We start from the raw sequence: 12,453 nt of genomic DNA, 5'->3' as shown, positions 1-12,453 counted from the left end.
AAAATGTCTGGTTTATTTGCAGATCTTCTTCAGCAGTACCGCACTGCTGTGGCCAAGCTGAACACTGTGATCGAGGACCTCAGCCGTCAGTCCCAGTACCTTCACACCCCTGATATGAAGAAGAAGAAACAAGAACTTGATGAACAAGAGAAAAATCTGAAACTAATAGAACAAAAACTAGGTGTGTGCTTGCTCTTTGTTACTTCTGCTTTCTGTACTTGAGAAGAAATGTTTAGAGAGAGTTCAAGTGCGAGAAGGAAGAATGAGATGCTCCCAAACTTAAATGCAGGTACTCTTGACCTCTGTCCTTGGAAGAGTGGCTGTGACTGTTTTCTCAGCAGCAGGAGTAAGAAGCTTTCTCAATATTAATTACTGATTCTTTTCCTATGAATTTGTTTGCTTTTCTCAGTAATAATAATCCCAGTCTTTTAAAAGTTAATTTCTGCGTTTTCTGTCTTTACAGGTATGACTCCCACACGTAAGTGTAACGACTCTCTGCGTCACCCAGCAAAGGCTGAAATGATAGGTTGTCCAGTTCCTCCTAAAAGAGCGAGAAGAGAAACGACAAGACAAAATAGGTGCGTGTCTTACGACCTGAAAGTTATCAGTGGTTAGTTTATCCAAGCTCTTGGTTCATCATATTTCAGAAACAGCATGAGTTTATTTCTCATTTCCCTCTTGAGCCAGAAGTAGGTTGTTTTTTGGTTTGGGTTTTTTTTTTAACTTAGTGATGGATAAAAATAAGACATTATGTTCTGCTAGGATACTCCAGTTTTCTAAATGATTTTTCCTAATTATTTGGAAGTGTTAATGGTTTGTTGTTATAAGTTGGTGTTAAGTCAAACAATAGAAAAGCCATTTAAATCTTAATGTTCACATACACTGTATTTTGCTTCATAGGATCAGCAACTTACTAAGTTAGAATATGTAAAACCATTTGTACAGTACTTATTTAAAAATAGCCTATACAGTTTGGTTGTAAAATCATAAATACGATATAGATAGCACATAAAAAAAGAAAGAAAGCTATCTGCAGCCTAACTCAGTGGTAAGAAAACTGTCCTTTTTAGATTAGATATTAGTAAAAGATTCCCACAGAAGGGATCCATGGTACTGGGGTTTCTTGTACATTTCCTCAAAAGGTTTAAATATAGACTCTGCTTGAATAAGAGTCTAATGGACCCTTCAAGACTTTCTTGAGACTGTGGTGTTTGAACTTGGCAGTCCATGTCCTATCTGTCCGCACAGCCCACATCTGTTCAGTCACTGTTTGCTGATTTTATGCTGCTTGTTGCTGGGTGAATAAAAGTGCACCGGTTCTTGCTACCATGGCACTCACAGTCCTGTGTAGAAGGACAACTCAAAAACAAATATTTTCTGCATATGACATAGAGAATGTTAAATTCTGTGGAAGAAAAAGCATGAAGTGATATAAAATAATGGAGAAAATATATTCGTTGTCAGGAAAGATACATTTTAGCAAAGAACTGAAGCATGAGAAGAAGCCAACCGTAGATGGATTGGTTTGAGTCAGAGGGAAAATAGGTATGAAAGCTCTGAGAAAACAACAAGTGTGGCATGTTTGAGGAACAGGAAAGATGCTTTTGTGTCTAAAGCATGGTGGGAAAAGGGAGATGGTCCCAAGATGTGGTTGGGGAAGTGGACAAAAGCCATATTATGCCCCTCGCCCCAGTCCTATGTTGCAAATAATTATGAGATAAAGTTCTTCATGTTCTAAGTCCATTAATGGTGTGGTGTACAGGGAAAAGGTGTCTTGGAATAGTTGCCTTTTGATTAGGGAGGAGACTACTAAAATAAAATGAGATTGTAAGAATACAATACTCATCAATATGTTAGGGACCTCTTGGCATGTGAATGATGTCTGTTTATTATGTACATAGAAACTATTATGCTGACCATTGAAAGAGTGTTGGGACAATTTAGCATCAGAAAGAACATTTGCAGTGGATTTGAACACATAATTTTTACAAATCAAAAATGATGCAGAGAAGTTCCCTACTGGTCATGGTTGACAGTTGTGAGGGCACCAAACAATTACTGTAAAAATTGATGTGTTTGTATAGAAAAGACATGTGTTCGTTCTTATATGAACTGCCTTTCAGGGTAACCAAATCCTAAAAGACATTCTTTATAGAAGTTCTTCTTCAGAAACATCTATTATAGAAGAATAGAGTAGAAGAGGCATGCTAAAGTCACATCATAATTTTGCCACCCTAATAAAAGAATACTTCTAGCACTGATAATTAGTGGATATTCAAATGATTAGGTAAAAAGTTTATGGGAAGACTTAATGGCAAGATCAGGTTGATATGCCTGAACCCACTAATCAATCAGATATTGGCTGTTATGTGATACTTCAGGAAGTAACCTGAATCAGGGAAGTTCCATGTCATCTCCCAGCTGGAGTTCTGAGGAAGAATTCAGCACTGCAGGAAACTAAGACTGTTTTCCCTAGGAGAGTACAGAGCTGGTAACAGTCTAAGCGTATAGGTGGAGGTTAATCCATCGCATTTAGTAGATGCCTTAAGGCATTAGAGCTTAATTATCTCACAAAGTCAGGAAGGGCTCAGTTTAACTACAACTGTACAGAAAATAAGGGGAATTTAGGAAACTAGTTATATAATGCTACCTCCCGGTGGCAATCAGCCAAATCCAGATGTCAGACAGGATACTGAACAGGACAAATGACTGGTTTTGTTAATAAATCAATGACAAAAGAAGGATAGAGAGAAAGTTAAACTGTTTGTTATAGAATAACAGTGATTGGAAGGTAAAAGTCAAATGCAGTGTGTAGACTTTGTTTGGATCCAGATTTGAATCTTTAAAATGATAACTGAAAATATTGGGGAAGTTTATCACATGGTTATTAGATATATTAAGGAATTGCTCATTTTGTGTATACAAAATTATGGTATTTATATTAAAATAGGTATATAGTTAGAAATGTACTGAGCTATTTATTGGTTAAATAACATAATGTCCGGGCTCTAAAATACTGTAGGAGGAAAAAAATTGATTGGGGATTGGACAAAAATATTATAATTACTGAGGTTTGAAATAGGAGTTCATTTTATTAGTCCCTCTGTTTTTACATAGGTTTGCCATAATTTTTAAACAAGTGTTCTATTAAATATGGGGAACATTTTTCCAGTTTTTCAGGAAACCAGTAAGGAAATGCCTGCCAAGCAATTATAGATTAAAGAACATATATTTTAAAAAAATGTTTTTTATTACAGTATAATGATATACAATCTTATGAAGGTTTCACATGAGCAACATTGTGGTTAAAACATTCACCCATGTTATCAAATCCCCCCCACATACCCCATGGCAGTCACTGTCCATCAGTATAGTAAGATGCTATAGCGTCATTGCTTGTCTAACCCACCTACATTATGTATGCTAATCATAATGCTCCTTAATCCCCTTCTCCCTCCCTCCCTCCCCACCCTTCCCACTAGTCCCTTCTTGGAGTCTGTGAGTCGGCTGTTCTTTTGTTCCTTCACTTTTACCTTGTTATACTCCAATAATGAGTGAAACCATTTGGTACTTTCTCTTTTTAGTTTTTTGAGGAACCTCCATATTGCTTTCCACAATGGTTGAACTAATTTACATTCCCACCAACAGTGTTGGAGGGTTCCCCTTTCTCCACATCCTCACCAGCATTTGTTGTTCCTTGTCTTTTGGATGTTGGCCATCCTAACTGCAGTGAGGTTATATCTCATTGTGGTTTTAATTTGCATTTCTGTGATAATTAGTGATACGGAGCATCTTTTCATGTGCCTTTTGGCCATCTGAATTTCTTTGGAGAAGTGTCTGTTCATATCCTCTGCCCATTTTTTAATTGGGTTATTTGCTTTTTGAGTGGTGAGGCATGTGAGCTCTTTATATATTTTGGATGTTAACCCCTTATCAAATATGTCATTTATGAATATATTCCCCCATACTGTAGGATGCCTACATACTGTAGGATACTTAGAGTATCATTTGCTGTACAGAAGCTTTTTAGTTTGATATAGCCCCACTTGTGTTCATTTTTGCTTTCGTTTCCCTTGCTCAAGGAGATATGTTCATGAAAAAGTTGCTCATATTAATATTCAGGAGATTTTTGCCTATGTTTTCTTCTAAGAGTTTTATGGTTTCATGACTTACATTCAGGTATTTGATCCATTTTGAGTTTACTTTTGTGTATGGAGTTAGACAATAATCCAGTTTCATTCTCTTACATGTAGCTGTCCAGTTTTGCCAACACCAGTTATTGAAGAGGCTGTCATTTCTCCATTGTATGTCCATGGCTTCTTTATCATATATTAATTGGCCATATATGTGTGTGTTTATATCTGGGCTCTCTAGTCTATTCCATTGATCTGTGGGTCTGTTCCTGTGCCAGTACCAAATTGTCTTGATTACTGTGGCTTTGTAGTAGAGCTTGAAGTTGGGGAGGTTAGTCTCCCTAGCTTTATTCTTCCTTCTCAGGATTTATTTGACTTTTCAGGGTCTTCTGTGGTTCCACATGAATTTTAGAACTATTTGTTCTAGTTCTCTGAAGAATACTGTTGGTATTTTGATAGGGATTGCATTCAATCTGTAGATTGTGTTAGGCAGGATGGCCATTTTGACAGTATTAATTTTTCCTATCCATGAGCATGGGTTGTATTTCCATTTACTGGTGTCTTCTTTAATTTCTCTCATGAGTGTCTTGTAGTTTTCAGGGTATAGGTCTTTCACTTCCTTGGTTAGGTTTATTCGCAGGTATTTTATTCTTTTTGGTGCAATTGTGAATGGGATTGTTTTCCTGATTTGTCTTTCTGCTAGTTCATTGTTAATGTATAGGGATGCAACATATTTCTGTATATTAATTTTGTATCTTGCAACTTTGTTGAATTCAGTTATTAGTTCTGGTAGTTTTGGGGTGGATTCTTTAGGGTTTTCTATGTACAATCTCATGTCATGTCATCTGCACACAGTGAGAGTTTAACTTCTTCCTTACCAATCTGGATACCTTTATTCCTTTGTGTTGTCTGATTGCTGTGGCCTGTACCTCCAGAACTATGTTGAATAAAAGTGGGGAGAGTGGGCATCCTTGTCTTGTTCTTATCTTAAAGGAAAAGCTTTCAGCTTCTCGCTGTTAAGTATGATGATGTTGGCTGTGGGTTTGTCGTATATGGCCTTTATTATGTTGAGTTATTTGCCCTCTATACCCATTTTATTGAGAGTTTTTATCATGAATGGATGTTGAATCTTTGTCAAATGCTTTTTCAGCATCTATGGAGATGCTCATGTGATTTTTGTCCTTTTTGTTGTGGTGGTGGATGATGTTGATGGATATTCAAACATTGTACCATCCTTGCATCCCTAGAATAAATCCCACTTGATCATGATGTATGATCTTTTTGATGTATTTTGAATTCAGTTTGCTAATATTTTGTTGATGATTTTTACATCTATGTTCGTCAGAGATATTGGTCTGTAATTTTCTTTATTCGTGGTGTCTTTGCCTTATTTTGACATTAGAGTGATGCTGGCCTCATAGAATGAGTTTGGAAGTATCTAAAGAACATATTTTGAGGCTGCACCGCAGCCTCAGCACTGAGTTAGCCCAAGAATCTTGCAGTTACTACAGCACTTACACAGGTGTCACTGATCTGGATCTTAAGATTTTGTAGCAATTCATAGGTGGTATGGGCTAAAGTTAGTTTTTTAGTTTATCTTAATGTTGTTACTAGTGGTGGTGCCATTTTCATTAAGGTCATACATGTATATAAATCAAATAATATTAGGTTCAGCATTGTACTCTAATGTGAGAAACACATGTTAGAATTTTCTAGGACCCATATTAAAAAAGCAATGAAATTAATTTTAATAAAGGATTTTATTGAGCCAGTATACAGAATATCATTGCAGCATGTAAACAGTATAAAAACTGGTTGAGATACTTTAAATTATGTTTTTCATACAAAGTCTTTGATGTTTGGAAGACAGCAAATCCCTGATAGGACTTGCTACATTGCAAATGCCCCGGAGATGAATGTGGGTAGGGGCTACCAGATTGGACAGCACAGATGCAGAAAGAGCTCATGATGATGAAATCCTGTCTTCCTGTGTGTTCTCACCCCATCCTGTTCCCCAGAGGCACCAAGTTATTCTTCTGTTAACTCCGTTTTCAAAAAATGTATATTTTTGTCTCTGGTTCTATCAACTTTCAGATAGTACAGCTTAACCAACCCCTTAGTATAGAGGTCTGCATTGCCTGTCCCACCTAATAACTTTTGGACTGAATTATTCTGAATTATTGTAAAACTTACCCTCTGTCATGATTAGTTAGTTATATACTATCCTGTGACCACAACCAAGTCCTCCATGCTTTCTTCGAAGGTGGAAGCCTTGAACCACATATATTAGTATGCCTCTGTAATATTTACTACTAAGCAAAGTTACTCCAGTGCTAGGATTACATTTCCTTTTCTTTAGGGTTCTAGGCCAACAGCCAGTGTTCCAAACATCAGGATCAAATAAATCTTCCATACTGTGTCACCTAAAATAATTTAAATTTTAGTCCAATTATTAGATATATCTTGGATGTTGTTAATTTTTCTGAAATTCCTTATTTCCTTTCTTTTTTCTTAAACCATTTATCTTAATCACATACTCTTCCTCCAGCCCCAGTGACTGATAACTGGCCTCTTGGCTCTTCCTTGGCTGCTCTTTTAGGCTGAATTCACTGTTCCTTGCATTCCTTGTCTTTTTCTTTCTTGTAACTTCCTTAGGGGAAGTATGTACCAAGAAACTTGGGCCCTTACATTTCTGAAAATATCTTCATTCTGCCTTCACATTTAATTGAAATTTTCTGGAAATAACAGGATAGAAACAAGGCTAAAATATATAAAGGAGGAGAGACAGGGAAATCATCTAGAAACAGTGGGAGACAGTCGCCTGATGGAACCCAGAGAGACTGTGGACTCAGAGCAACAAAACAAGGGAAGATGGGAGCAAAATGGAAGAGGAGAAGAAACCATAGCCTAGAACATACCAAATTTCAACCCAGAACTTTGGAAGCTTTGTTCCCTTGTTTCCAGATATTAAAGATGCCACTGCTAGATTAGATAACATGGTAATTAGTTCATTAAATGTTGGTGTATTGGCTTCAGATGTAGTTGGTAGAACCCTAGAGGCTTGTCTAATGCTGGCATCTAGGGAGCTAGCAGCCTGATAGTTGGTTTTCCAACCACACGCTAAAAGCCTGCCAGCCTACTGACCCTGCTCTGTCCTGCCCCACTTAAAATTTCCACTCAGAGAGGAGACTTCATGGGAGAATAGTTACGTTTTTGTAAAAGGAGAAGAAACGCAGACCCAGCAGCACTGTCTGCTTTCTTAGTTTCAGTCATAGAACCCAGAGTTGTCATGCACCTGAGGGTGCAACATGTGGGAGAGAATCCGAGCTGAATAGTAAACCAGCCCTGGGAGATGTTCCAGCCAAACGCTCTTGAATTTATAATTCCTAATTAGATTGTAGAAGGCGTTATAGTCATGAAACCCAGAGGGTATTAGAAAGAAACAGACAGTACAAGATTATGTATTATAAATATTGTTGCTGAAATAAAAAATCAAAGAACTAAAGTGGGAGAAACTTTCCAGAAAATTAGAAAACAAAATCACACGAAGGAAAAGGGGACATAGAGAACCAATTCAGACTATTAGGCATCCTAGAAAGAAGAAAATGGAGAAGATAGATGGACATGAATCTCCCTGGTATGAACAAAGGGCCCATAGGATGCCCAGCACAATGACTGACAGAAGATGCACCAAATTAATTCATAGCAAAGTTTTAGAATATGAAGGAAAATTTTTCATGTTTCAGAGAGCAAAAGAGAGAGAACTGTATTATTGATACAGCTTTTACACAGAAGGCAAAAAATGAAAAGTTAGCCATTGTTTAGCTTTACAGTGTTAGAAGTTTTAGATTGAGGATTTGGTGTGTTCTAGCCTATGGCTTCCTCCCCTTTTGCATCCCATTTATCTGAGAAATTTTAAGTCACTTTAAATTTCCATTTAAAACTGGTGTTCCTTAAATTTCAATTCAAAATTTAAGTTTCTGTTAATTAGTAATTTCCTCATTCCCAGTCTCTACCAATTCTCCATAAATCTTGAACTAATAATTCTCTTACTATCTCAGAAATGTTAGAATATTTAAAATTAAAGTATCTTGACAATACTGAAATAGTGAAATTTTTCATACATATAATCAGGAAACAATTTAAGAGTAGGAAATAGCAACATAGTATGTGTATGTGTTTATTGGTATGTTTTTATTTATATTTGTATATGGACATTACCTACTTAAATTTATTGTTAGTGTTCATAGAGATTACATTTTATTTCATCAACTCTAATTTGTCATTAATTATAATAAAACCATTACTTCATGAAACATTAAACACTAATTTACTCATAACATTGAAAGATGGATTTCAGAGATGTCACATGTGGAAAAAAATTATTTTAGAATCAAGAAAATATGCTTAACACCATGTGATACCACACAGACTCATTTTCAATAGACTTAAGTTTTCTAATTCATTTTCTGTTCATAAGTTACAAATTAGCTCTTTTATCAAAAATGTGTCTTCTTTTTGGAAATGGCAATTCAGGGAACTATCACTAGAAAATAAAGTATTTAAATATATCTGAATAAAAAAATCTGATAAATGTATATATACCAAAGACTTCACTATGTTCATTTCTTATGTGAATGGAATTAAGGGTATTTTTAAATGTGTTTCCTTTAGTTTGTCATTATTTTGTGACTTTATATAGTAAGCATTATAATTCCTGCTAATTTCTTAAGTAATGATTTCATTTAAGGAAAGGGGAAAAGTAAGCAAAAATCAGCAGGCTTTGCATCTGAGATATACCATTCCAAAGAACTATGGTACAAAGTACTTCTTCCTTTATATAGGTTAACTACTGCTTTTATTATGAGGTTTTGTAGGGAGGGGAGCCTACATGTGATAGAAGTGATTATATACGTGAATTTAATTAAATCTGTTTATGCCAAAAATATATAATTAATAGAATACAGTTCCATTCAATGCTTAACCATCTAGGTCTGATGAGGGAATTCAGGGAAAGAAGACTTTTGATACATAAAATTTATTAAGTTTTTTTCCACTTTGACCAGGACTGTAACCAAAACAGATGTGTGAAAGATGACAGAGAAGAGAGGGCATTGGTCTCACTAAGAGTGCCCTGCCTTCTGGACTTCTGTTTCAGAAGACAACGAGGGTGATTTACCAGACTGAATATTTCTGGCGACAGTACACCTGGGCATACAATTCCGTGTCTGTTCAATGGGACTGAAAGCAACCATTCAATATCACAAATCTCAGTGGACACTGTGTACTTATTGGAATTATTCCAGTCATCATGCCCATTGGTTGTCATCTTGCAAAGAGGAAAGTGTGCAGACAAGGCAGTGACTGTAAAACTGGCACATGGCATTTATTAATCCTGAAGGAAAGTGTATGTACTATTTTTCAGTATGATTACTATGGGTATACTAGAAATATTTCTTGAAAATAAACCCTTTTATTACTTTCCTGTGAAGTTATTTAACAAAACTGTTCTGTTTTATCTAAGGAATTGTCTGTTGTATCTAAGGAAGATTCTAGAGGTTAGGTATTTAATTGTAAATATGTGAGGAATCTCTTAATGAAGAATTCAGAATAAAAACAGAAAAAGCACAGGTATCTGGGAATTCAAATGTTGGGATACATGGAAAACGTTAAATTGGTGAGTGAATTTGTGACTACAGTAGCATTTTAAATTTCTAAAGATTTACCTGTAAATATACAAAATATGCAGCAGCAGCAATTTTTATAAATATTGTTTGACTTTATTAATACTAGATTATATAGTCTCAGCTTTAATTTACATTTACATTATTTTGTAATTTTGTATTACTATTTTTAAAGAGTTAAAGAAGTTGTACACTCCCATAGTAATGCAATAAGGGTCTGCTAGAAGGTTGCTGCAAAAAAAACATTTGAACTCTGTATTAATTCATACTGATGTATGTCATTATGTATATCTTTGTGTAAGTCCGGGACATTCGGGCTGTGAAGTTATTTTGTAAGGAAATACTTTTGGTACAGTTTTGTGTCCCAGGAAATGTGTTTTTTTTAATCCTTTCTGAATATACAGTGAAGTTAATAAAAGAGGATTGTTTCTCCCCTATTGAATAGTAGATCCATGTTTTCCTTTTTTAAAATGGGAAGCTCCATAACATTACCTTGGTAAAAACTGTTACAATGTTAACCTGTCTTTATAATTGGAAGTCACTTAAATGTTTTATTGAAGAAATAATTTAGTGATAATAGAATTAATTAAAGGAAAGATTAGATTCCTTTTAAGTGAAACTAGTTCTTATTAGTTGTTAAATATCAGTGCTAACAAGAGAAAGGTTACATCTAAATTTTTTATACTTTTGATGATATGATTTGGTTACTTATGGTAATTATGAAATGGGTGAGATTAATTCCATTACATTTTAAATATATAATTCTTAAATATTGTCTAGTAAAAAGTTTGAATTTGTATCGTTTTTATACTGTCAAAATGTCTTCAGTTATATCTGCTAAACATTTTCATGCCATCATCTCGTCATGGTTATATAATTTATAAAATTACTTTCATTTATGTTATTTTGCATGTCTGTTTAATAATAATACCTCTTTTGACTTCAAAAAGAAGTTGCTACTTTTTAGCTATATGTCTTTTGATTTAGAGATAGCAGCATTAAGATTCATGGTAGGACATTTGGCCTTAAAATATTATCTCAAACATAAGGTGTGGGGAAGTTGGGGTTCCTATGGCCAGGAACCTCAGTGAACTTAAACCACTGGTGATGTAACTGGTCTGTTGCGAGGCTACTGTTTCCACACACACACCCGTAGGCAATAAGCTATTGTTGCAGTATATAGAGAGCTCAGCCCAGTGATCTGGGTGGAGGCAGAGGCGCTAGTGCTTGACTTACTGCCAGGAGAACAAGCCAGGTCATAAACCCTTTCACACCAAAGAAACGTTCTACTGTCATTCCTTTGGTCACACTGAATCTATAGCGAACTTGCCCGGGAGCTGAAACCCATTGGTAAGACATAAGGTGAAGTTTCTCCAATTCAAACTTTATGCAAGCAGTTATTTCATTTATTGATTCATCAAACTTAAGTGTCTGAAGATATTTTATTATTTAAAATTAATTCCCTTTAGGAGAGTGATGACATTGGTGTTGGCAATTCATAGTAAAAATAGCCTAATATAAAAATTGTAGTGCTCTGCTCCTTTAGACCATGCTCCAATGAATAAATAAACATGGAATTGGAAATATTAGTAATTCTAACTCTGTAAAGTACCATATTTAAATATTTACTAATAGAATTTGCTTATATCTGTCTTTTGCATTTGTGTTTCTCCCCAAGGTTAATCCTATGGGATTGTGTTTCATTTTTCTATATTTTCATTTAATGGGAATAAAGAATTTTGTACCTTTACCTGTTTACTTGATGGTCCACTGGTGAAAATTTGAATTTTTCATTAGGTGTACTTAGATATAATTGGAATTCAGTTTTATCCTTTAAGATAGCAAGAATAAGAGGGGCAGAGCCAAGATGGCAGCGTGAGTAGGATAGTGGGAATCTCCCAAAAACATATATATTTTTGAAAATACAACAAATACAACTATCCCTAAAAGAGAGACCAGAAGACACAGGACAACAGCCAGACTACATCCACACCTGCGAGAACCCAGCGCCTGGTGAAAGGGGTAAGATACAAGCCGTGGCCCGGCAGGACCCGAGGCCCCTCACCCCAGCTCCCGGCGGGAGGAGAGGAGTCGGAATGGAGAGGGAGAGGGAGCCCAGGACTGCTGAACACCCAGCCCTAGCCATCCACACCAGAGCACAGACACAGTGCATATGTGGGGTGCTGGAAACTAGGGAAGCAGGACAGTAAGACCTGTGAGTGGGTCCCAAAGCCAGTGCCCCTGTGACAAAGAAAAGTGAGTGCTTTATGAAAGTCTTAAAGTGACAGGGACCCCACAGCTGGACAGAAGCATCCCAGGGCACAGTCTTAGCAGCTGTAAATTCCAGGGAACTCCGGGCGCTTTAACCCCCTGGGCAACAGCTCTGAGACCTCTCATGGAGGTAAACAGCCAAACAGCCCCCCATCCATTACCCATCCTGGGCCCTGACATAGAGCAGCAGCCGGAGGCTGGCCACGCCCACAGCAAGGGAGGTTCCTCCATACCAGCTGGACAAGATACAGAGACCTAGTCTACACGCAATTGCCCATCACAAGCCACTAGGGGTGGCAGTTGTCCCAGTAAAGAAAGGCCAGGAGCCAAGTGGAAAGAGTCTTGACTCTCCCAGCTGACAGATG

The 12,453-nt window shown here is 36.4% G+C and overlaps 1 protein-coding gene across 2 annotated transcripts in view; it reads left to right on the top strand.

The window, feature by feature from the left end:
* The window catches only part of SMCHD1 (structural maintenance of chromosomes flexible hinge domain containing 1), a 189,845-nt gene extending 178,278 nt beyond the window's left edge, over window positions 1-11,567 (top strand). For both annotated transcript variants that reach the window (XM_073212867.1, XM_037018172.2), the window contains 3 exons: window positions 23-181; window positions 464-578; window positions 9,200-11,567. In XM_073212867.1, the coding sequence (XP_073068968.1) occupies window positions 23-181; window positions 464-578; window positions 9,200-9,224 (299 nt within the window). In that variant the 3' untranslated portion in view covers window positions 9,225-11,567. The remainder of the gene's footprint in view (window positions 1-22; window positions 182-463; window positions 579-9,199) is intronic.
* The last annotated feature ends 886 nt before the right edge of the window (window positions 11,568-12,453 follow it).

Source organism: Manis javanica, chromosome 9, assembly GCF_040802235.1.
Source record: "Manis javanica isolate MJ-LG chromosome 9, MJ_LKY, whole genome shotgun sequence".
NCBI lineage: Eukaryota > Metazoa > Chordata > Mammalia > Pholidota > Manidae > Manis > Manis javanica.
This window is presented reverse-complemented; position numbering and strand designations above follow the sequence as displayed.